We start from the raw sequence: 24,793 nt of genomic DNA, 5'->3' as shown, positions 1-24,793 counted from the left end.
ATCCAGTCGGATGGTCTTTATACCTTTATACCTCAAGTATGCAGTTCTGACAAGGGTCGTTATAAGAATAAAAAAATATATAATAAAAAACCCTCAATGCTCAATATTTTTGATGTGACAGCAACCCGTTTTGAAGACATGATGACATCTACTGTGTTACAGATTGTTGTGTTCTAGGAAAAGATGTAAGTGAACAAGAACACTTCTGATTCTTTAAAAAATATATATTATTAAACTGCTTTATTTATACTGTATCAGCGGCAGCCCTTTATTGAATGTTCAATAATGTTTCCTTTCTTTCAGTCTATTGCTTTGCTTTTCCTTTAAAAAGGTTATGGACAACTTGCTGACCATTAAACGTGTCACTGCAGAAAGAATCTTTTTTTTCTCCCTAATAGTTAGGGTGTTTAATTGATACCAATTGCAAACCAATTTTAACACATAGGGTCTAATTATATTGATAAAATGATAATGATGCTTTTAAAGTGTCAGCACACTCATTTCAGTGATGTGAAATTACAGTTTTTGTCCGTCAAATTTGCTCTCACAGCTTTCTCTTAATTATTCCAAATGTTTTTACCGATTCATTTCTATCACATCAAAGTCACCTCTCCATTATCAAACCTCAATAGCCGTGTTTCCATTCACCATAAAATTCTGCAAATTGGAATTAAGAAAATAAATTTGCTTCATGGAAACATGGCAATTTTGATAAAACTCATGTTTTTCATATTAAAAAAAAAAAAAAAAAAACTTTTCAACTGTTTCAAAGTAAATGAATTTTGCAAAACTGCGAAACACTTTCATTGCATCACGAGTCATGTGATCAACAACTGGACATTGCTACTAGTGAAAATACCAAAGAAGACGGCAGGAAGCGGCAGGAGGATGATTGTTTGGTTTTTTGTTGTTTTTTTTCAGACAATGTGCAGCTGGCTCCCTGAGGGCCCTCACAGCATCATCGTTCCTAAAACGTTGTGTCATTTCAACGTGTTGAATCCATAACTCTTCTGTAAAATCAATGATTAAAAATTCTCCTAAACATTGCTCATGTATTCGCTCCTGAGTAGGCGGGGCTTATCACTCCAACGCCTGAGATGCCAATGTCTCCTCTGATTGGCTGATAGAAGATGAGTGCTGACACTGAATGAATTATGAATAAATCTCATGTAACTGTTTACATCTGGTGCTGCCATGGTTTTTAATGACTTATCATGGGAACAAGCTTATTCAGGTGTGATTTTAACTTTATTTCTTCAAAGGAAATCACACATTTTTATGTTTTTCCCGGCATTAGCACTTGTAGTGGAAAGGCAGTTAATGAAGATGATTTAGTTCCTGTGAATCGTCTCTGAAACAAAACAGTTGCCTTGGACTGACTCAGCCTCCCTGAGCTGACAGCTGTCAGAGTTCAGATCCAATGACGGCTCTTTTTTACTGCGTCCACTCAGGAATTGCACAGCACCAACTTTTCTCCTCTTCCTCTAGGGAGGGAAAGTTCAACCATAATCCGTCACCACCTGGTGGGTTTTACTCATGTTAAAAGGAGCGAGCTGCTGGCAGCCACCGGTGGGACAGATCTCTCTACGTTAGCCCTTTAGATCCTGCCAAGTTCCAACCGTATGCCAGGGAGCTTTAGACCGGTGGCTCATGTTGCAGCTGTGGCGTCCAAAGACAAAATGAGCAGCGTATCAAGGAACATAAAGCCTGATTTACATGGCTGCCTTTAACAGCTGATTGGGTGCAAACAGTCCACGGGATCTGAAGTAATGACCTACTGTCACACTTCATTAATGACAGAAACGGCAATACATTTCTGAGAAGAAACCATCCCTGTAGCTCTCACAACATACTGCTACACAGCTGTCACAAGGCCAGGGATTTATATGGTGTGTGTGGGTGGGGAGGTAGTCATGAGAGGTCATGTGGTGATGTTCACAATGTGAAGGAATGAGTGGGAAGGGAACTGTGAATCTAAGTTTAAAACAGTATGGTGTACATTTGTATAGAACTCCCTTAAAAGGGCCGATTATGTGAAATCAACTTTTTTGAGCTTTACATCATTTCATAATGTCATTTCTTCACCAAAAACATACCTGGAGTGTTGCTTTGATTGTTTCATGCCTGTTTGAGAAATAAATTAATTTCCCATGGCAACCATTTAGCTGGGGGGATCTAACCCCACCTTCAAGGCACAACTTCCACCTCACAGAGCAGCCCTCCCCCACTCGGCTCCTTCAAACTAGCCAACAGCAATTAGCAAACACCTGGTGGAACTGTACATCTGCTGAGCTAATTATAAGAGCTACTTCTCAGTGCAATGCTGGTAAAAACCCATGTGGCGATAACTTCCTGAAGGCAACGTGTCAGGGAGCAGGAGTTTCTTAAAGAGACAGAGGCCTAATTTCAAGGCGCTAATTTACAATGTCAAATTTCTTTTAAGTTATATTTTATATATAATATATATAACTTTTTTTAACAACTGAAGTAAACATAGTTACTTGACTTTGCTATAAAACTGCACTATGTGCCTAGAAAACATCATACTGCCCATTTAAGTCTTTTTCAAGTCTGGACATTGAATACATTTTGACTTAAACTAGGACTGGGACTTTAACAAGTTAATTTTGATTAACTGGGTAGATTTTAAAACGTTAAAACATTTTAAAGCAATGAATCACAGTATTATTATTATTATTATTATTATTATTATTATTATTTGTTACATACAAAGGTTATGAAACCTTTGTGTATTCATGCATTTTCAGTACGCCCATAAACCTGACGCACAAGCGACATCCGCAGACGACAACAATAAGCCACTTCTCTTGGTCCACTGTGGGTTATTACAACAAACTCAGTTTTACATACAAGGTCAATCCATTGAGTGAGATACTTTTTAGAGAAACTTCACAAAAAGTTGATTTTTTTTCTATCAAACCATGTACTCCCCTCTCACCCCACCAATTTAAAACTTTGTCTTCTTTTAAGCAAACTACAAGGATTTTCCATCAATATTACATTCTGTGCACCCCTGATATTACACACACAAAACAAAGGCTGTAAAACTCGTTCAGTAGCCCCTCGGGGAGGTGTAGCACTTGGTGCCAGCTACTGTGGATAAAAGCAAAGGAAATTGAAATGGCTGGAGAAAAAAAAGTTCCAGTTGTTATTCCTCCGGACCCTCTGTCTGGACTTGTGAACGTCCCAACTTAACCCCGTCAGGAGGCTTTTGTGTTTGGATGTTGAAGTATAACTGCTCTGATTCCTGAGCAAAAACAGCACAAATCTACACACAGTTGGACCAGCAGTTTACATACACCAAATACAGACACATTTTTGTTCTTGCTGTCTGAAGTTAAATCAGACTAAACTTCTCCTGTTTTATGTCAGGCAGAATTACAATAATTATTTCTATTTGGTAATTGTGACAATTATGATAGAGAAAATATTACAGGTATTTATTTATTAATGTCCTGATGACATTAATAAATAATGTCATCAGGACATTATTTATTAATTGGTGTACATTATTTATTAATGTCCTGATGACATTATCAGGACATTAATAAATAAATACCTGTAATATTTTCTCTATTTTCTCTATCATAAAAATATTATGATAGAGAAAATCATAATATTTTTGAATGTATCAATCATAATATTTTTGAATGTATCAATTCAAAAATTGAATTGATACATTCAATTTTTGAATGTATCAAAAATTTAGAAATTTTTGATACATTCACTGACACATCTGAGGTGTGGAACTATAGTTAAAGATAAAGTGTGTTGATTGGATTCCTGAGAGCTTGATGTTCTTTTTATTGCCATTTTTAGTATGATTTTGTGTTTTACTATTGTACTGTGAGCGCTGAGTGCCACACTTCCAATTTTGTTTTACTTGTGCAATTGCAACGCAATGAAACCTTTGATTCACTGATGAAGCCTCAGATGATGGGAGGTGAGCCTCCCATCAAGACAATTATAGATCTGCACACAGCAGATTGGATTCCTTGTACGTAGTACAGCACAACAAATCAGGGATGCACCGATCCACGATTTTCACTTCTGACACCGATACAGTTATCTGAGGTTTAGTATACGCCATCATCAATCTAATACAAAAAAACAGAACTGAACTGATTTAAAATGTCTCTTTTTAAACAAAAAAACAGAGATACATTTACTAAATTACTCATTTATTTGCTGACTGTGCACCAGAACAACACACTTAAGCTTCAGAATCTTGGTCAAACATGGAAAAACAATGCAACTTTAATTGGTTCAGTTAGTGCAATTTGAAATAGAGTAGCCAATGGAAAATGAATAATAGAGAAACAGAAATTGATGAAAGCAAATGCTTGACTTTGTTGGTCAGACTTGTAAAAAAAACTTCAGCAAACCTTCTTTCAAATATTTCAGAAAGTGTAATTAGGAATTTTAAATGCAATATAAATTAAATAAACATAATATCACTCAGAGCACAAAGCATAGAATTAGACTGAATAGATCTGCCCTTATGGATTAGGCATGTTGTCACTAATACCCAATCTAGATTTTTCTTTTCCAGTATCAGGAATGAAACAGATATTAATATCGGGTTGGTGCATCACTACTTTTGTCCTGCGGCGTGATGGTATGACTGCGACTTTCCCCTCAACTTGGAAAAAACATTGCAAAGCAATAAGATGAGATTTTGCAAATAGAGAGAGTTCTACATTCCTTCTCTTACGGACCGAATGGCTGGACCTTAACTCCACTGAGCGCTTTGTTGGGTCAGAACTGGCAGCTCTAGCCGAACCCAGTGCAATCCCATTGGCTGACCTGTGACAAACTGGTTAAAGTCTGGGATTCCATCCCACTGACAAGCTGGTGACCAACATGATGTTCTCACACACAGCTGAAGGCTCAGAACAGCTTGTTAAATTGCCAACACGTCTTGTTTCTTCAGACTTCAATCAGCCAATCCAATTAACAAAACCAAACAAGAGTCAATAGCAGAATAAAATGCTTGGCACTCAAATAGAGGACTTAATTAGTTGGCATGGGAACAACCAACGTACTCAACGCTGCTGCTCAACCCAAAACACACATTTTCCTGACAAACGAATGAAAAAAACAAAACAATTCAGAATCAGCTTTATTGGCAAGGATTGTGTGCTCAAACAAGAAGCATGACTTTAGTTTCAAGCACAATACATTCAGCGTTACTTCCTAACTGGATGGGTTGATTTCACAGAAGTGTGGTTAACTTGGAGTTAAAGTTTGAGCAATGTATTTTAGGACTAAATTCTCCCCAACTTATTAGTTTTGACCCAAATAAGAGAACTGAAATTATTCATTTCGTTGAATAATGAACTAGAAAGGAGCACTGTCATCAAAAGTGGTATTGTTTTTCTTTGTATCACAATTTTACAATTCCACTTGTCAACTTCTGACGAGAACTGAGGGACCAATCTCCGTTAGTCACCTAATACTTGTAGTTGTTGTTCACCAACTCTTGTGACAATCGCAGCTAGAAATGTGTTGCTCCTCTCCTTAGACTTCATGTGATTTGTCGGTCATTGTCTATGATAGATAAAGACTTGTTTTTGCTTATGGTTCCATTTCGAAGGAAATGCAAGACCTTGGGGGTTGATATTGAAAGATAACGTACTGGATATACTGCATTTGGATTAGTGATAAATGCCTCTTTGTATTTCTCTTTGTCACAGGGGTCTACTCCCATCTTACCTCTAGTTTCTCACAGATTACCCCATCCATCGTTTTTTCGCAAGGTCATGCCAAGGGCAACGGTTTAACCACGTGTTCTGGTTTTCAGAAAAAAGTGAAAAGTGATGGTGAGTGCAATGGAATTTAGTTAGAGGGATTTCCCAGAATGTTTGCAAACCATCATGAGTGCAGGTTTGAGGTTGACTAATTGTGACACCGCTAATATGTAAACCCTTTTAGCACTTTGTCACATTATAAACATCAAACTTCAATGTGGGATTTTATGTGAGAGATCAACAGAAAGTAGAGAATAATTGTGAAGTAGAAAGAAAACAATGAACAGCTTGCAATGTTTTTTTTTCTCTTACAAATAAAGCACTGTGCACTTATATTCAGCCCTCTTTTACTCTGACTCCCCTAAAGGAGGTCATCCTTAGAATTCACCTTCTTGGTGAAGTATAATACTGTGGAGGAGTTTCAAGCAATGTTAGGTTAGAGCAATATCACAAGCTTGCCTTCTCATTAAACACCGTCGCCACTGTAAAACATGGTAATATGGGACAGGAAAAGTTGCTAAAGGTAGCAAAAACCAGTTAGAGGTTTGATGTGGATAGAAAATGTTGACAACTTTACGGTTCCCGGGCGTATTTCCCACCATGGTGATCCGCATGCATTGGAAGCGGATTCAAAGCTTACGTCCGCCTGTCACCTTTGCCCTAACGCTAAATTTTTACGATTGCGTACTTGGTGTTACACAGCAAGCTGCTCAGAAGGAAACAGCAGGGACGCCTCCAGGAATCTTGGGCCCCCTGACAAAAAATTAGATTGGGCCCCCCTGTGCAGCTCCTGTTGGTCAGGGGCGCCCCCTGTATGGGGCCCCTGGGAAACAGTGTTCATGATGACCTGCTTTGTACATGACACTGAGGCGATAAAGTTGAGAGCCAACTCAAAGACTCGCAAGAATATGCATCAACCAGGCTGTCACTTTGTGCCAGACTAATAAGTGAAAGTTGACTGCCCACACGGAGAAGAGAAACAGGGCTAGGCATCCAACTAGCTCATCAAATTTTCTAGCATCCCTTCAAGACTGGGAAATAAAGGAATTTGTCATGAGAAATCACAACTGTCCGAAATCACAATAGTCACATATGTGATGCCAGCACTGCATTATTTGTCGCAGACTGTAATGCTCTGACCTCAAAGTCTCAGGTTTCAACATCCCCATACAAATAAGGAGAATTCTTAAATCTCCACTTTGGTCGAAGTTTTTGTTATCAATTGTTTTTAGTGAAACTAAATGGAGGTTACATGCGGATGAATGGCCAAATCGCGTAAAAATCAATGTGGCAAAAACACCAAACCACATGGATTAGTGATCAAGATCGGCTCAATGCCCAAAGTCGAGACCCATTCATTGGAACCAATATTAAAAAATATCCTGCTTACCCTAACCTTAGGTCCTTGCTACATTCTGTGGCTCTTGTTTTGCTTAACAACAACACTGCTTTCACTACTTGTTGTGGAATCAGGCAGAACAACAGTTCTTCACAGGACAGAGCAGAGGGTGCGACTGACCTGAGGGTCCCGACTGTGCAAATGAACTCTGGCAACCTTCTCATAAATTACAATTTTACAGCCGCGGCCCCATTTCAGCAAGTCTGCAGCAGCCATCAGAACCCTGAGTTAAACTTTCATCTGCTACATCACACATTCATAATTTAGAAGCCCCAGGAAGCCTGCACTTACACTATGGTTTTAATTAAAGATTAACAAAGTTGTCTAATGTTAGTATTTTGACTCTAACTAGCGATGAGTAGATTGAAATGAAAAAAAAAAGAAGTTTGGTTGTAGTAATTGATTCTGAGTGTATTAAGTGATGTTAACGTTTTCCCGGTAGAAACGAAGCGACACAGTCCTGATTAGTATTTTATCCTCATAAATAAATGTAATCCTTTCATCTGCAATATCAGGTGCAGCATCAAAATTCCAGCTCTTGATAAAATATAATATTTTTGGTAATTTTTTTCCTTAATTCATTATAAATGAAGTTTATCGAGTCAGTAGAATGCTAAATCATTACGAAGATAATATAGGTTGTTCTTTTTTGTGATTATTTTATATGTACACATTGCCTGTTTTAAGATGTATCTATATAGATGGTTGATTGATGTTTAGTTGCTTATAGCAGTCTACCTCTTTTGAGAGAAGGGGTAGACTATATAAGATATTTTTTCCTCAAACTACTCCTTTTCATTCAACATCCTTGTTTATCGCAACATATTCCATGTTCGTTTTAAGCTGTAATTGGATGAAATAGACGAATAAACAAACAGATGAACACATATCTGAATCCTTTCGGTTGGATCTGAACTATGGAGCGTCGCTGGAAGCCAACTAACTCCTGAAATATTCAGACGCCTTGTACTGCAGTTAATGTGACACAAACGCGCTCAGGCACACAACAAATTCTATTTCAGCACCCTTACTGTGGGCTATGTCGAGCTACACATGGGTATGTTTGTGCGTGTGTGTTACATATACATACAAAAGTAAACTGATATATAATGATATATGATAATGTGTTATTATTAATAACAGAAACTAGGGCTGGAACAGTAATATTGAAGTGATTGTCAGCTAATTTCATAATTGATTAAGTACACAAAAAACAAGCAATTTTACTCAAACAACACAATCAGAGCAGTATCTAAAACAAAAATGCACAAAAAGTAAAATACAAACACTTTGCATTTAAGATAAAAATAAATCCCTATGGTATTTGTCTGTAATGTTCTATCCAGAACTCCTCAAGTGGCAGATTTAGTTTCACCTGATTTAAATTAAGTTTAAACAATCCCTTATCAAGCACCTTTTGTTATGTAACTAATTATCGGTTAACTTAAAATATTATCAACAAATCAGTCCTGCATAACATCGAGCACTGATGTTAACTTGAGCAGAAATGGCTGGCATGTTGATGTTGGATTTATTTTTTTAGCTCCAGATGCGTCCTTTGCTACAAATAACCAAGCGTTCACTAAAGGAAGTTATGATATGATATTTTACATAATAAGACCTTTATTTTGTAAAATAGTAAAGGACAACTTGTTCATTTGCATCTCTTACTGTATTTAAATTTATTTAAGCCAAAATTAAAAAGCACCTCCTGGACATTTATATATATATATATATATATATATATATATATATATATATATATATATATATATATATATATATATATAACAGATAAAATACAATAAATAAAAAAATCTCCAGAATGAACCAATTTTCTGTATCTGATAAATCGTCAGAATAATCAATACTAATATAATTGTTGCAATCCTAATTTAACGACATACTTTAATCGTCATTTTTAAAAGCAAAAACCAAACAAACACACAAACAAAAGTAGTAAATATTCCTGTGTGAACATGTAGCTAGCGTGCTATAAAGTCAGAAAAACCACGCTGCTCCAGGACTCTGCCTGAAGAAAGAGACTCAGCAAAACCCAAACAGCTTTGAAGTCTTCGTCTTCAGAGCCTGTGGGAACCGATCTTTGTCTCACATAGGGAGACAGTTTGCCTTAGGAAGATGTTGGATAAAGAAGCTCATTCTGCGAACTATCTGGAAGCGGTGACCATCAAACACAACAATCATAAGAAACCAGTTTCCCTTGTTCCAAACCAACCAACCAATCAACTGTTTGTAGATGTCCTACTTTCCTAAAATAAACTTCAAAAAGTATTTGTGGATATGCTTAATGACAACATTTACCCCGGAGGAAAAGGTCAAGTTCAAAGCTCAGACAAAATTATTCAGCTGTTTTGACCTAGATAGTGAAATACCAGCCCGCAGTAGCAGTATAACCATTACACATATGTAAAACGTTGTCTATAATCCTCTAGTGTAAACCCCCCCACACCTCCCACACACAATTTCATAATTGTGGTGTTTCCAGTTAATAAGAAACAATTAAATCACATATGAATAAGTTTAAGTCATTAATAAACACGTCGCGCCATGATCCTTGTGCTACTTCCTGTTGTTTTCTTCTTCATGGTTTGTGTCAGTGGCAACATCCAGTTGTCTATCATGTGACTTGTGTGGTGCAAAAAAATAAAATATTTCCACTGAAGTTTTGTGAAATAAACACATTTTTGATACTGCCTAAAAAAAACCCACCTGGTCCTATCAGCAAAACTAGTTAGCTGTGTCTTTTGCTGTCTTTTTCATTAAGCAGGTCAATGGGAACACAGCTCATCAACTCATCTTAGCCCAATTCGTATGTGTGGTCCCAAAAAAAACAAAACAAAAAAAATATATCAGCATTTCTAATAAATTAAAAACGATATTTTCTCCATTGCTTGTAAGCTTTTTAAAGAGATTTTTAAAAAGCTTACCAGCAGGTCAGAGAAACTTCTCTATAATCTGCTCAGAGTTTTAATTTTCTGAAAAATTTAAAATGTTAAATACTTAGATGGCAGCAAGTTTGAACAACCTCATGCACTAGTTTGCACTTAAAGGTTTTTCTTTATGCTAACTACTAAAACAGGATAATTTTCTACCAAAAAGAGTGAAGGACCTAGTTTATTTCTCAATTACCTAGGGATATTCATTGAGACTTTTCAGATACACTTTACTTCTACTCTGCAGTTCATTGCACTCTAATCTTTCAAACAACCCGCCTTACCCTTTCTCATCGCTCTCTGATGAATTGCTCTCCTGATTGTCGAACATCGTTGCCGTTCAACTCCAGTAGCATCCAGCGACCAATCGCAGAGCCGGGAGGCGTACCTCAGACAGGTCGACCTGCTCAGCATTCGCCGGCAGCCTTCTCAACAGCCAACCAGAGGAATCCGGGAACGGAAACCGCGGGACGGGAGCACGGCGAGTTGGACGGAGAGCTGCATGATGGAAAGGGACGGAGACAAATCAATCCGTTAGAAATTCACATGCTGGTATCCAGCAAGAGCAAACTCTATGCCCCTAAAAGTTGAACTCGTTGAATGTTATCCAAGGGCTCCGAATTGGGTCGAGCTGACCTGTTTTGAAGCTGTGGACCGGCTGGGATCCAAACTGCACACTGTAGTGAGTTTCGTGTTTTAAGTTCAGGGAAGAGCAGGTTCAGTGGTGTCAAGCATTCAGTTTATTACAATTAGCCCCTTAAGGCATAATTATTTATCCATGAGTCGCTTCCCAGAAGGACTCCCGCTCTTTTTGTCCCTGGATAATTTGTTCTCATGTGGTGCCACTTCAACATATTCTGCTCACTTCTTACGAGGGAACTTAAGAGGCTGCATTTTTTTATATAAAATATGAGGAGCAATAGTCATGTAAAAAAAAGTTTTATTTTCATTTTATTGTAAAAAGTTTTCTAAAAACATTACATTACTTTCCTTTTTCTTGTTCTTTGAGATGATTATCCTAATAAGTAACCACCTGATTCTGGCTGTCTATCAGTTTCATAACCATCAAAATATACACAGAAACAATTTTACATTTCGAGATTCAAGATTGTCTTGTTTTCCATACCAGCAAACCAAAAAAAAGTCAACACAGAATCAACCTGAGTTCTGTCTGTGTTGAAGTTTGCCATTTTACAAAGACTTTGTTGACCTTTCTTGCAAAGTATTTCCCACAAAGTTTCGCCTGGTGAAGAATCATGACACCATCCCCAGAGATTCTCCATTTCAGCTTGTGACTCCTTCAGCATAGTCATGGTAACCTGGTGTCCTCTTCTTCATTGTCACTCAAACGTTTCTGAGGACGACCTGATCTGGGTAGATTTTTCTTAGTGATTGATTTAACTGAACTCCAGGAGATGTTCAGGGTCTTAAATTGATTTATTTTTTATCTCCATCCCCTGACTTATACTATACTTTTTTTTTTCTGATTTGCTTGGACTGTTCTATTGATTTTGTCCTGTAATGGTAGTGAGGGTTACTGGTGAACCAGTGGATGGACCTATCAGAACCGGGTGTCTTGAGAAACATTGAATGCATTCAGGTAATTTCCAGTAAACTCATCTAGAAAGATGGCACCTATTGGCTGGACCTCTGTTGAATGAGGTCAGTTTATGCAATCACTTATTAAATATGATTGCAAAATAAGATTTATTCATAACCACTGCTTCTTCTATGTCTCTGATACATTCTTCTCTCCAGTGTAGCATCATTTGCTGTTTTTTCAACTTTTAACTTGATGTTCTGACAAGCCCAGAACTGCTGCGCTTTCTGTTCACAAGCTGCTACTTTCAGACACGGGTTGAGACTTCAGTAGATAACATAGAGACTGAATGTTGAACAGCTACGCTGCCCTGGTTTATCAACTCTGTTCTCATAAGGAACATTTAAAGTCATGTTTTACTGTGATAGCTCACCCACTGATGCCTCCAATCCTGTTATAAATAATTAATGAGCTCGAAACAGCAGTGGAGCTACAAAGACATCATTTGCACCCCCATTAAGTGCTAAAAGACTTCAGTAAACATGCTGTGATAAAAGCGTGGTATTTATTAGCTGGCACACATGGAACAATTTCAATAATCATAAACGACCCCGAAATGTACCAGCCAGTCTTGTTTTTTTGTACCAGCCAGTCACATCCAAATTTCCAACAGAAATGTCAGCAATATCCTCTGCTAATGCTCTTATTATTAAACCAGAGTTGCATACGGAGGAAGAGGAGAGGTAGGACAGGGATATAGCTGAGGAAGAGCTCATAGCTTAGAGGAAGGACGATGAAAAAGCGTAGATCACAGCGGCCGTCACGGTGCGAGATTTTCCATGAGGATATTTCTAACACTACTTGATATTTAAGAACATATTCAGTGGGAAGAGTGCTGACCTGACGGTGACACTTTCCCCCTGAATGCCCACAGACTGCCGATTTATGGCTGGACACATAAACTCAGCTTAAGCCACCGTTATTTCAGTTTGGTCATTCAGAAAGGTCAAGAAGATGCATGGAGCAGAAATATTGAATCAACCAACCCCATGGCAGCAACCAAATTCAATTAGACATCTAAACATGGCGAAGACAACCTACTAATGTTCAAAGTGAGCTGTTGAAAGGGACAGAAAGGTAATTTAGGTTACTTTGAACTGGGAATGTCTGGTTTGCAGAATTGGGGACTCGAGACTATAAGACTTGGAATCTTGGAGACTTGGAATCAAAGACTTGAGACTTGAGCTGGACTTGAGATCAAAAACTTGATCTCGGGCACTGTAACGTCACAATATGTAATAATGTAATAAAATCAGTATTCAAATTGCAAGAAAACCCTATTAAAACCAAATTATGTAAAATTTAATAAATCCCTTGAACACATTTTGTAATACTTTCTGCTGCAATATATAATAACATTACTACATTTTGTGCAGGTTGTGCAGAGGTAGACCAATTTTTAGAACAGGTGAACAACGTGTTCTAGGATTTCTCTTTTGTCGTTGGTAAAAAAAAAAAAAACTCACGTGACAATTCTGTTTGTTTTGGTTGCACTTACCCAAAATCCCCTGCACTATAGTCCACTTCCTGTTTTTGCAGTGGTCTGGTCCGCTTGGTGTTTACATATACCAGAATTAACTTCAACCGGCCCAAAACCAGGGTCTTTGTGTGGGCCAGCGTTCATTTTCTTGCTTTGCGTCAGAATTAAGTTTATTTCCTCAAATAAAGCAGATTTTCTGAACGGATTTTTTGAGTTCAATTAAAGCAAAAAAAAAAACAAAAAAACAAAACAAAACAAAAAAACAGTGCTGGTCTGAGTGCACTCTACAGTTAAAAACTGATGAAAAATATACTGAATCTAGCAAAAAAAAGACAACGTTTGAAGTTTGATTGAAAGTAATTTGATTAAAATGTTAGTATGAGAAAAAAATGCAAATTAAACCCAGTTTATTTCTTTGAAAACCCTTTTTTTTTTTAAACAAGATTCCTGGTATTCCTGTAGTTTGAACCATTGTAAGACAGACTTCATGGAGGTAGATCTGCTTTTACAAAACAACCTCTGTGTTCCTTATTTACTGCTACAGTCCTGCGTCTATTAGAGGAAAGCAACTGCAGCCAAATCTAATTCGCCGTAAGCTGCTTACAAGCACACCGAAACAAATTCAGGCTTAATTTGCTTTGGGAGTTTTTATCTGTTGTTTTCCAGTTTTGAATGCTCCATACTGGAGCTCTGTAAAAGACTCAACCTGTATAGGTCACTGCTGAAAGTGTTCTCTAGACTCTCAAAGCTCATCCATGAGTTGAGCTTTGAGAGAGTAAATAAAGACTTCATGTCAGATTTTTTACGTTTTCACACACTAAAAATAATAATGTAAAACTATTTGTCAGCAATGCAGCGCTCACAGTGGTCTATCCTGCTAACATCATGAACTTTTGGCACAGATCAAAATAGCACCGTCTATTCACGGTTTTACACCCGACTAATGAAGATTTCACAAACGCATGAGGCCTTTAAAATTACTCTGCCTTCAAAACAGTGGCAGTTCTTTAATGAATGGCATGCTGGGTAATTCTCTGTTCCAGCACCTCCTTCCCTAAACACAAACAGAACTCATTTAGCCTCTTGATGGGGCCCATTCAAAACAGAACAGAGTAGACTTTTAATTTGTGGCTTTTCAGAGACATTAAAGAAATAATGCTTTGATCTGAAACAGAGAGACTATAAAGGTTTAGTCTCTCTGTTCAGGTCTGTCAGGAGAATGTTCCAGTATTCAGGCAAATTATTACAATAAGCTTGTGGAAAGAAACCCATCTAAAGTCTGAGTTACAGAGCTCTTAGCTAACACTAAGATTTATGAAAACTTGTGATTTTGAATCAATTCATAAATAAATGTCTGATATGGGTAAGCCTGTTGTAATGATCAACTATTCAGTAACCACAATTAAAATGAGCTTGATAATTTCCAGCCTGATTATTCATAATTTGTTTACAGAGACATCACAGTCCATTATATTTATGATTTTGGTTATAAATGTTTTATTTTGGGTATTTAAAATATCTCCTAGTTCCAATGTGAAGAGTTTAATGGTTTTTGAGAGGGCAAACTTGCATCATTATGCTATTGTCATTAGATTAATATAGAATGGCCTCAAAACACCATCCATCCATCCATCCATTTTCTTGCACCCTTTTTCCCTCAGTGGGGTCGGGAGAGGTGCTGGTGCCCATCTCCAGCCAACGTTTCGGGCGAGAGGCGGGGTCACCCTGGGCAGGTCGCCAGTCTGTCGCAGGGCAGCACAGAGACACACAGGACACACAACCATGCACACACACACCTAGGGGCAATTTGGAGAGGCCAATTAACCTGACAGTCATGTTTTTGGACTGTGGGAGGAAACCGGAGTACCCGGAGAAAACCCACGCACGCACAGGGGGAACATGCAAACTCCATGCAGAAAGACCCCAGGCCGGGAATCGAACCCAGAACCTTCTTGCTGCAAGGCAACAGCTCTACCAACTGCGCCACTGTGCAGCCTGCCTCAAAACACCAATACTATCAATTATTGCAATAATTTACTGGACAATTTATCGTCCAGTAAACGATTAATTGGTATGATAAACAATATCATGACAGGCCTTTTCATGTGTATATGGTATGTTTAGTCTGCATGAATATGGTTGGTCTTTGTGTTGTTTGTTTTATGACATTTTTTTTTATTTTCTGCTGTTTCATGTTTTGTTGTTGAAAATTATTAGAATTTGTTCTCCGTCAACCCCCCTGTAGGAAATAAAGGTTTTGCAAATAGAAATCTAAAATGTTTTCCAAATTTTAGATTTAGAAAAATAAAAAATCCAATGCATTGAGATTTAGTTTGAATAAAAATAAATCAATATCAATGTGTATCGATATCAATGTGTATTTTTTTTTTTCTCACAATTACAGTAAATACTACTTGTGTTGTTTTGGAAGCACTTTAGTAGAACTAGCTCCACTGATTTCTGGGTTCCACTACCAGTTCAGTTTTTTTTTTTTTTTTTAATAAAGCGACGGAGAGAAGAATCCAGTTTTACCACAACACTGGTGTTGTGTGTATGAATGTGTCCTCAGGTGACCTGCAGTGTGAGGTGCAGCAGACAGAGGCTGCTCTCACAGCTTGCACAGGGTGAATGAAGAGGGAAATAGGCATTACTAATTATCACAGTTAATCACAGTGAAAACATCACATGGGTTTGAATGTTAATAAATGTCAAATAATGACTTTTAGAAATTTTCTGATCTTTTTTTTCTTGTTTTGTAAGTGGACTTTGCTACGCTGTCCCGAGATGACCTGTATTGTATTGGGATTTATTGCTACTAAAATAAAACTGAATTGAATTAATGTGAATTAGATTTTAGTAATAACATTGACAAAACCTGAAAGGTGACTCTAGTTAATCTTGTAAGTGATATTTGCCAAGAAAAAGTATTTATAACCCTTTAACAAACTATCTTATTTCAATGTGTTTTTATGCAGTAGACCAACACAGTGGTGAAGACGAGGGCAAATGCGACTTGCTTTCTATATTTTTGTTTCTTCACAAAAGTGTTTGTACTACTGAAAGAATAAAAAAGTTTCTTTGAAGTGTGTAGTTGGAATGTGATCCAATGTGCAAAGTCAGTTACTAACGTTTTAATGCAAAACACACAAATAATAATAAAAAAAACCTAAATGAAAAAGATTTGGCCATTTGTCAAAAAAAAAAGTACAATGTAAAAACTCTGAAAAGGCCATTTAAACAATATGGGTTTTCTTTGTGATTTTTACTTTTTGAATAAACATGAAAATAAACTTTGGCAGAAAATCAAGGTTTTAATTTTTTGTTCCGGCAACTTGTTCCTGGTTTTCCCCTGGTGTGCCAAATATCTCTCTACAGAAATGTAAAAAACAGAAAGTGAATGTTAAAGTGTAGAAACTGCCCAGTCTTACATACAGTATATGCACAATATTTTTGTATCATCATTGAACAATAAGCAGTATTTTGCTGTTCTTTTTTTAATAGTGGACGCACTATTTTAGAGACAGAAAACTCTCAAAATGAAAGAAAAGATGGCAACTTTTGATTGCCCCATAGATTTTTCCACAAATTCCATCAGCATAGTTTCTATCATGACTGAAACAAACATTCTGTAGCTGCAGGATGGAAAAGTGAAAATAAAGCTGAGCTGCTGACGCCCAACTTCACTTATGAGACAGCAGATGGCATCAGAGTATGAAACACAATATAATAGTTGTTTTGTCTTTGTGTCAGTACTTCAGGATACACAAATCCTCAAATGAACTACAATCAGACAGGTGAACCTGCCTCTACTGCCTAAACTGTTAAGTTCTAAAATGAAACTAGAGAGGAACGTAGTTATAATTAAAGCCAGTTTGCTTCACTCAATCTTCTTTTATATATATATATGTCTGAAGCTAACATAAAATAATCAAAGAATAAAAAGATGAAGAAAATCTGACATCAAACAATACCATGATCTGAGAAGACTGAATAAAAAAAAAATCATAAGACACATTTTATGAGTTTTTGAATTCAGTCTCAAAGATGAAAACATTCCACATCGAGTTTGGCTTCACAGCAAAGTACATCTGCACTAAGGCAAGGTGAACAGATGAGCACACACACCTTGTATCAGCACGCCATGGATGAGACCCAAATTTATTAGGCCAAGTGTGGAGCTATCAAAGATAAGTGATTCTCCTTCATCCAACTCTTCTTACCTTCCCAATCATATTTTACTGTCGTCCAACTCATCATCTATTCGCTATGTTATGTGAAATCTCTTTAACTTTCTATCCAATCTTTCATCTTTTCGTCATTCTGCTGAGCTTCATTTGACGCCAACAGCACTTAAAGAGCAACAGTTTCTCTGGCCTTATGAAATATGATCAAAAGAAGGAGCAAAACAAACTTCTCTTTCATCGAGCTAAGATACAGAAGTTGTGATAGAAGCCGCTTTTGCAGTTCCAGAAACGATCCGATAATGCTCCGATGTTCAAACCACCGCATTAGGTGGCTTATAATGCCAAAAGGCCAAGTGGCACCAGAGGATAACAAGGCCTGTCAATAATATAGAGTGCAGTTCCTAATTAACTGGCTAGTGATATCAGTGATTTAAGACTTGACACTCCCGGGGCGTAGATGTCAAGACTTAGAAGGCCAGGACAGGGTAAAACGATTACCAATTCCTGAGCCAAACCCTTATTAGCTGGAAGGACCTAGTGACTGTTTGGGGATCGAGCGCTAGGTGCTTCACGTAGACAAGGTGACTGAAAGTACTTGATAGGTTTCGTCGAGATGAAACTCATTAACTGGAGTGCTCGCAACGTCAAGGTTTCAAAATAAACCTACTTGTGAAAAAATAAGCATCATCATGCTGAATTTTCTGAATTAGTGGCAGACGGTTCTGCAGGTTGTCTTTATTCAACATAAACTATTGTGTGAGGTTATGAGCTGGAAGCTCCTTACCTGTGGTCGATGTCGCTAAGGTGAATGCCTGCCCAGGTCTCAGGGTTTTTTCAGCCTCTAACAGGATTGTCCTATATTTAGCTCCATCCATCTCCTCATCAGTCCTGATGCTTCCTCTGTCTATGACAAAAGACTCTCCTACATCAGGCTGCTGATGTTACCCTTTTGACTTTTGTAGGATCGTTGAGCTCCATGTGATCATATTCCCACCTGACAGATGAAACGGCACTAGCTAGGTGCTAAATGTCACAGAGACACTAGAAAGTTCTGGAAATGTGACTTGAAAATAAAATCTCTGATTTTTTTCATATCAAATCTGATTTTGATCGAGTTTTTTCCTGACTTTCTTTTCTTAAAAAGGGACAAATCATGCAAAACACTTTTTTAGCACTTAAATACATTTTGCTGATTAGTTGGATCCTCCAGTAGTGCAGAAAAGTTGAATTCAGCCGCTCTTGGTGCGGCGTAGATATTCTATATTCTGTTTGGGTCATAGTTTTGAAACTCTCCTTATAGAGAGTAGAGAGAAAACTGAACAACCATGTTACAGGAACTGTGAAGATCATGGACTTCCTGCTAGCCAGTTTTGCAAATCCACCATTTTTATTTCTGATAAAGACTTTGTAGTCCAACTTAAACCATTTCAAAGCTACAAGTGATGAAGTCAAAATGTTCAGTAGTTGGGTGTATTAACCCACACAATTTATTACGCTTTCCAAGAAATTAAACAGTTATAAACAGTTATTTTAATTAATCACTAAAATTGATTTATAAGGAGGAAAAAGGCAGGAAAACAGCGATTCAACATAAGTTCCACATTATAATGTTTATAAATATATTCTATTCTAATATTGTGCTATCCTAGTACATATTCACTAAACAAGAAAATAAATACTTTGTCTGTGTGAACATCTTTGACAACAACAGGAGAACAAAACATATCAGGACCTGTGGCAGTCAGTTCAGGTCATTATTTCACTCTCTGAAACGAACGTCAGATAATCTCTCCGGACACCAAGGGAGCAGTTTTTTTTTTTTTTTCTTGCAATGAATGGACAACTTTTGCATTTTATTTGTTTCTTTTTAACACAATAGTCAAGAGTGTTCTCAAGAATGTGCTGAAATACAGATCCAACACTGATCATTTATCAGGGAAAGTCCCGCAAAAATGTCTGTATTTTTAGCACCGTGTGCATGGGGGTGGGGGGAGCATCAGCGGTCGAACGAAGGCAAAGCAAGAGTCTGTGCAGTATTACATCGAGGCAAACTACGATGTGGGAATTCTGAATGAAGTGGCAAAGAAATATTCAGTAAATTGTGGTACATAATAACGGCCCTTTGCTTTGTTTTATGACATATTGGACCTTGTGGGAATAAATGCCCAGGTTCTGTTCCAAAACATCCTGAAACACAAGCTTCAAGAGAGGAGCTTTGCTGTAGCAGCTGGCCGAACACAGAATACTGATGGCCATCAGCAATCAAAGACATGACCTTAAAAGTGGAAATGAGATAAAATACAATACAAAACCATTCGATTATTAGAGAAAAGCTTTGCTGCAGCAGAATAATGTGACACATGGTATTTCCATATCTTTAGTTTGTTCAAAAGCAAAACGTTCCATTTGGGTTTAATACCATTTGGTTAAAGAACTATTACAAGCGCAATTTTGTATATTTTCCAGCCACATAGTGCCATTTTATAACACAACCAAGTAACTATGTTACCTTTAATTGTTATAAAAATGCTGTGTATATAAAACGTGACTTAAAAAAAATTTGACTTTGTAATTTAACGCATTGATATTGGACATCTGTCTCTTTAAAACTTCCTGTTCTTTCACTTTCACTAGATATCTGCTAATCGCTGCTGGCTAGTCTGAAGGAGCCGAGTGGACGAGTCGTGGAGGAGAACTGCTCTGTGAGGTACTAGATCTGAAGTTTGGAAACTGCAGCTCAGAGGAGGAGCTCCATCCAAGAAGCTCCTTGGACGGAGTAAAAATGCATCTAATCTAATCTAAGCAACACTCCAGGTATGTTTTTGATGACAGAGTAACATTATAACATAATGTAAAGCTAAAAAAAATATAGATTTTTTTTTTTACATAATACCGTCCTTTTAAGACATGTATACAAAACTACGCAGTTTAGAGACATAACTTTACAATTATACAGACACTCTTCCTCTTCAATGCTGCTTGTGTGAAACTAAGGTTTGAATGTAAAGATTCAACTTTATCCATTTGTTTCTCCATATAGATAACTTTTAGAATCTAGCTATGAAATAACTCCAGTTATATGACCTGGGATTGAACTGGATTAGGTGGATTGTATCTAATGGGATCTGAACTGAACTTTGGTTTTCTCTGTCCAGTGTCCTGAGATGGCCTCTGCTGTGAACTAGAGCTAAAATAATAGAGTGAACTGGACTGAACTCTGAAGAGAATCGAGCTGAACTTTGTTCTCAGTTTGTTAAACCAACATATTTAAACATTTGGGTCACAGAGCAGGACCGTGCCAATTAAAAAGGAACCAAAACAATCAGCAGGTTGGCCCGATTCTCGGTGCTTTGCAAAAGTTTTACAGTTTATGTTGCAACACAAAACTAGGTTTTATTGTATGTGTATGAACACAAATAATACATGCTCTGCTATATTTTTTTCTTTACAAATAAAAACAGAAAAGTTGCCAGAGACATGTATTTGACATTTGTCTTCTGTGATGTCCTTTTTCGGATATTACAACTTATATTAAGAAATGTTTTTGCTTGTTCTCCTTTGCAAAATAAAATAATAAAAAAAAGATAAAAGAGTACCATATAAATATATAATTTTTTTCACATATTTTGGATTTGATTTAGATCTTGACTTTGAATAGGCCATTCTGGTTGTTTTAGCTACACCTAGGTCTAGCAAATGGCTCCTGCTCTTTCAGACACTCTGCCTTCAGGAAGTTGTCACATTAATATTCCTCCATTAAGCATTTTTGTTAGTGTCAGACTGAAAAAGTAGCTTGTGAGATGAGCTTGGTGGGTGTGCAGTTCCACCAAGTGTTTGCTAATTGCTGCTGGCTAGTCTGAAGGGGCTGAGGGGGGGAGGCTGCTCTGTGAGGCCAAAACACAGAAGCTGCAGCTCTGAGGAGAAGCCGCGTGGAAAAGGCTCAGTGAGAGCAGCCGTTTTGCACAGCTGAATGGTTGCCATGGAGACTAAAGGATTTCTCAAACATGTATAAAAGAATCAAAGCAACGCTGCAGGTATGTTTTTGAAGACGGAATACATTTATAATATAATGTAAATCTCAAAAAGTCTATTTTACATAAAAAGTCTATTTTACATATTTTACATACTGCATCTTAAGTTTGTGGTTGAAACATAAAACAAGTGAAATACTTTTGAATAACAGTAAATGCAGCAGTCATTTATACCACCTGGGTAATTTGGACATGATTGTAATAGTAAATATTTTCAACTTCTTTAACCTTCTAAATTAATTTCCTAAGTTTTACTGACTGTTTTTTTTTTCAATTTAACTGTATTAGATGTTTTTACTTCTAAACAACTGTTGGTAAAGACAGAGATATGTAAAAAAAAATCAGAGGCTTTATTCCAAGTGAACGCTTTTCCATTGTGGAAAAAAAGTTTTCCTTTTTCTTCTCTGCCCTGGTTATTTCCATCCCTCCATGTGCCAACAGGCATGGTCTCCTCCTCCTCTCCTCCCTCGCTCCACTTCCAGCCTTTTATTTACAGCAATCATCCTCTCTGTGCGTCCATTGTTCGCCTGCTCTCATTGACTATGTATGGCTGCCGTTTCTTCGCCAGCGCCCGTAATTAACCAGCGATGGAAGCATGTGGATGCGTGGGCGCCTCTAGTATCGGAGTTTTGGATGTGACAGAGTCAGAGTTAGGGAATGTGTATGTTGCTGGGAATGTGTGAGGTCTAAAAATGTTACACCTCTCTTCAGCTGATGAAGGATGAAATGAAGAGAGAACAATTGCAGAGTTACTTAAAAATAAATGCCCCTTTTCTGAGCAACGCACAAGGATTATAAAGTATTCAGGTTCCACGTGAAGCTGCAGCTCCATCAGATGATCTGGAATTGGAACCACACACTAACAAGGATTTAACTTTCACTTTGGAGTCAATACATTCTGTACAATCATATAAAAAGGGAACTAATATATATATATATATATATGTGTATATATATATATATATATATATATATATATATATATATATATATATATATATATATATATATATATATATAATGTGAAGACATTCTGTGTGTAAGAAATGGTTTCGCAAATGAGCAAGTGAAAGTTGAAAAGATTTCCATGTTTTAGGTAGAGATGCACTGATCTGATATTAATATCTGTATCAGTCCCAATATCGAAAAAAAAATCTAGATCGCATATCGGTGATGTGCCCGATCCATATCGGCAGATCTATTCAGCCTCATTCTATGCTTTGTGCTCTGAGATACGTCATGTTTTGTTATTTATTTTACATTATATTTAGAATTCCTAATTACACTTTCCGAACCATTTGAAAGAAGGTTTGTCTATGTTTATTTTGACATGTTTAATCAACCTATTGTTTTTATCAGTTTCAGTTCCTTTATTGATTATTTTGCATTGGGTGTTCTACTCCTAATTCCACCGACTGAACAAATGAAAGTTGTTTTTATATGTTTGACCAAACTTGTGAAGCTATTTGTGTACCGTATTTTCCGCACTATAAGGTGCATCGGATTAAAAGGCGCACCTTCAATGAATGGCTTATTTTAAAACTTTTTTCATATATAAGGCTCACCGCATTATAAGGCGCATAGAATAGACGCTACAGTAGAGGTTGGAGTTATGTTATGCATCCACTAAAAGGAATGTCAACAAAACAGTCCGACTCCGGTCGGTGAGAAGAGCCTTCGACTGGGCCGGGGCGTGGCTGGACGATGGTCACCCTTCTCCTTTTGCGCACAGCATGTTCGTGGAGAACGTGGTGCTAAATGATCTGCAGACGACCTGATTCTAGACAGTCGGTCGGTAAACTTTATTAACAAACCAGCATTCTGACAACTATCCCAGCATGCACCGCGCGCTTCTTCTTCTATGGGCGAAAATTAAGTCGGCGGCTGCTTACCGTAGTTGCTAGACCTGTTGTGGCTCAATATCGGTCCATATATAAGGCGCACCGGATTATAAGGCGCACTGTCGGCTTTTGAGGAAATTGAAGGTTTTTAGGTGAGCCTTATAGTGTGGAAAATACGGTATTTAAATGTGCTGCAATAGTGTAGAGTTATCACATTTGTAATTCAGTACATTGATGTCTGTGTTTAACAAAAGAAAAGTTTTAAATGCAACTGTTTCTGTATTGACTCAGTATCAGTTGGTGCTAAACCTCAGACATTGGTATCAGAAACGCACTGAGTCAAACAAACCAAACCCTTTGAAATTGAAAAACCTGTTCCCCTCCTCACCTGCGGTGGCGCTGCACCAAGAACCACTGAAGGAAACAACACAAGAACATCTGAAGACTATTTGCAACTTCCTTCTTCACCAAATGTGAACAAAAATGGAGTGATGTCAGATTGTAGAGGTTGTGGGATTTCCATTTCGTCTTTAGTAAAAAATAAAATGAGCCGTTTCTCCTGTTAGCACTAAACTTGCGCATTTATTTTGGTCGTATTTACCCAGAATGCCCTGCATTGTAGTTTACTTCCTTGCTCTTGAAGAGAATCAGCAGAAAAACAACAACAAGGATAAAGTCCATCTTACAGTTAAGTGGTTAACAATAATTGAAAGCATTTGAGTGTTCTAGAGCAGCTGTTACAGTCCAGCCCCTGAATTCAACAGAGAATCTGTGTTTGGATATAAAGTTGTGTTAATCTACTTATTCTAGTCTAAATAGAGCAGTAAGTAGGTTAGCTGTTGAAGAAAAAAAGAAAGTTAAGGCGCAAAAGTTAATCAGGCTGAAACAAGCAGAACACTGTACAGCTAATTCACACGTGGCCCCGCCCTTTTCTGCTCCTATCAATCACCCATTCAAGAAGATCTGGCCATAATTCATTTCACTTTGTTACAGGCAACAAAACGGAGCTGGACGATGTTAAACAAAAGCTAAAAAAGCAAGAAGTTACACTGCTAAGCCAGCACAGAGCACAGTCAGAGATCTGGAGGCAGTCAAAACGTGTAGCAGCTTAAAGTAAAATGTCAGGTTTACTTCAGGCTTGTGCCTCTAATTAGAGTTATTAAGTTAGGTTGAATTGAATTTTTTAATCCCAATTTAAACTTTACTAACATGTTTGCTTCCATTCAATCCTGATGTAAATTAAACTAAATGTCAGTCTCCATGCAAAGCAAATTCTAACCCATGTCTTATTTTCATTCATGATTCCTTGCTGTAAAATAAAGCTATATTTCTATAGATCAGTCGCATGACATTCTAATAGAACATTGAAGCTTGTGGTTGTTATGAGAGAAAATGTGGAAAGGTTTATAAGGAGTTAGACACTTTTAACATATTCTACTTTAGTTTGGTCTTAAAACTTGATCATTTGACGTTTGAATGAAGCTTTAAATCAGCACAATGTTGAGGGATTATTGTTTCTGCAGGCAATTTTTT

The 24,793-nt window shown here is 37.3% G+C and overlaps 1 protein-coding gene across 5 annotated transcripts in view; it reads right to left on the bottom strand.

Annotated features, from left to right (window-relative positions):
- The window catches only part of LOC103468293 (thyroid hormone receptor alpha), a 73,908-nt gene that overhangs the window by 30,623 nt on the left and 18,492 nt on the right, over nucleotides 1–24,793 (bottom strand). For all 5 annotated transcript variants that reach the window (XR_014088472.1, XR_014088473.1, XM_008415255.3 and 2 more), the window contains one exon: nucleotides 10,409–10,622. Coding sequence is in view for 3 of the 5 variants with exons in the window: in XM_008415255.3 (XP_008413477.1) it covers nucleotides 10,409–10,455 (47 nt within the window). In the remaining 2 variants the exon portion in view is untranslated. The remainder of the gene's footprint in view (nucleotides 1–10,408; nucleotides 10,623–24,793) is intronic.

Source organism: Poecilia reticulata, chromosome 8, assembly GCF_904066995.2.
Source record: "Poecilia reticulata chromosome 8, P_reticulata-male-v2, whole genome shotgun sequence".
Lineage (NCBI taxonomy): Eukaryota > Metazoa > Chordata > Actinopteri > Cyprinodontiformes > Poeciliidae > Poecilia > Poecilia reticulata.
The sequence above is the reverse complement of the archived record's forward strand: the minus strand, read 5'-3'. Positions and strand labels throughout refer to the sequence as shown.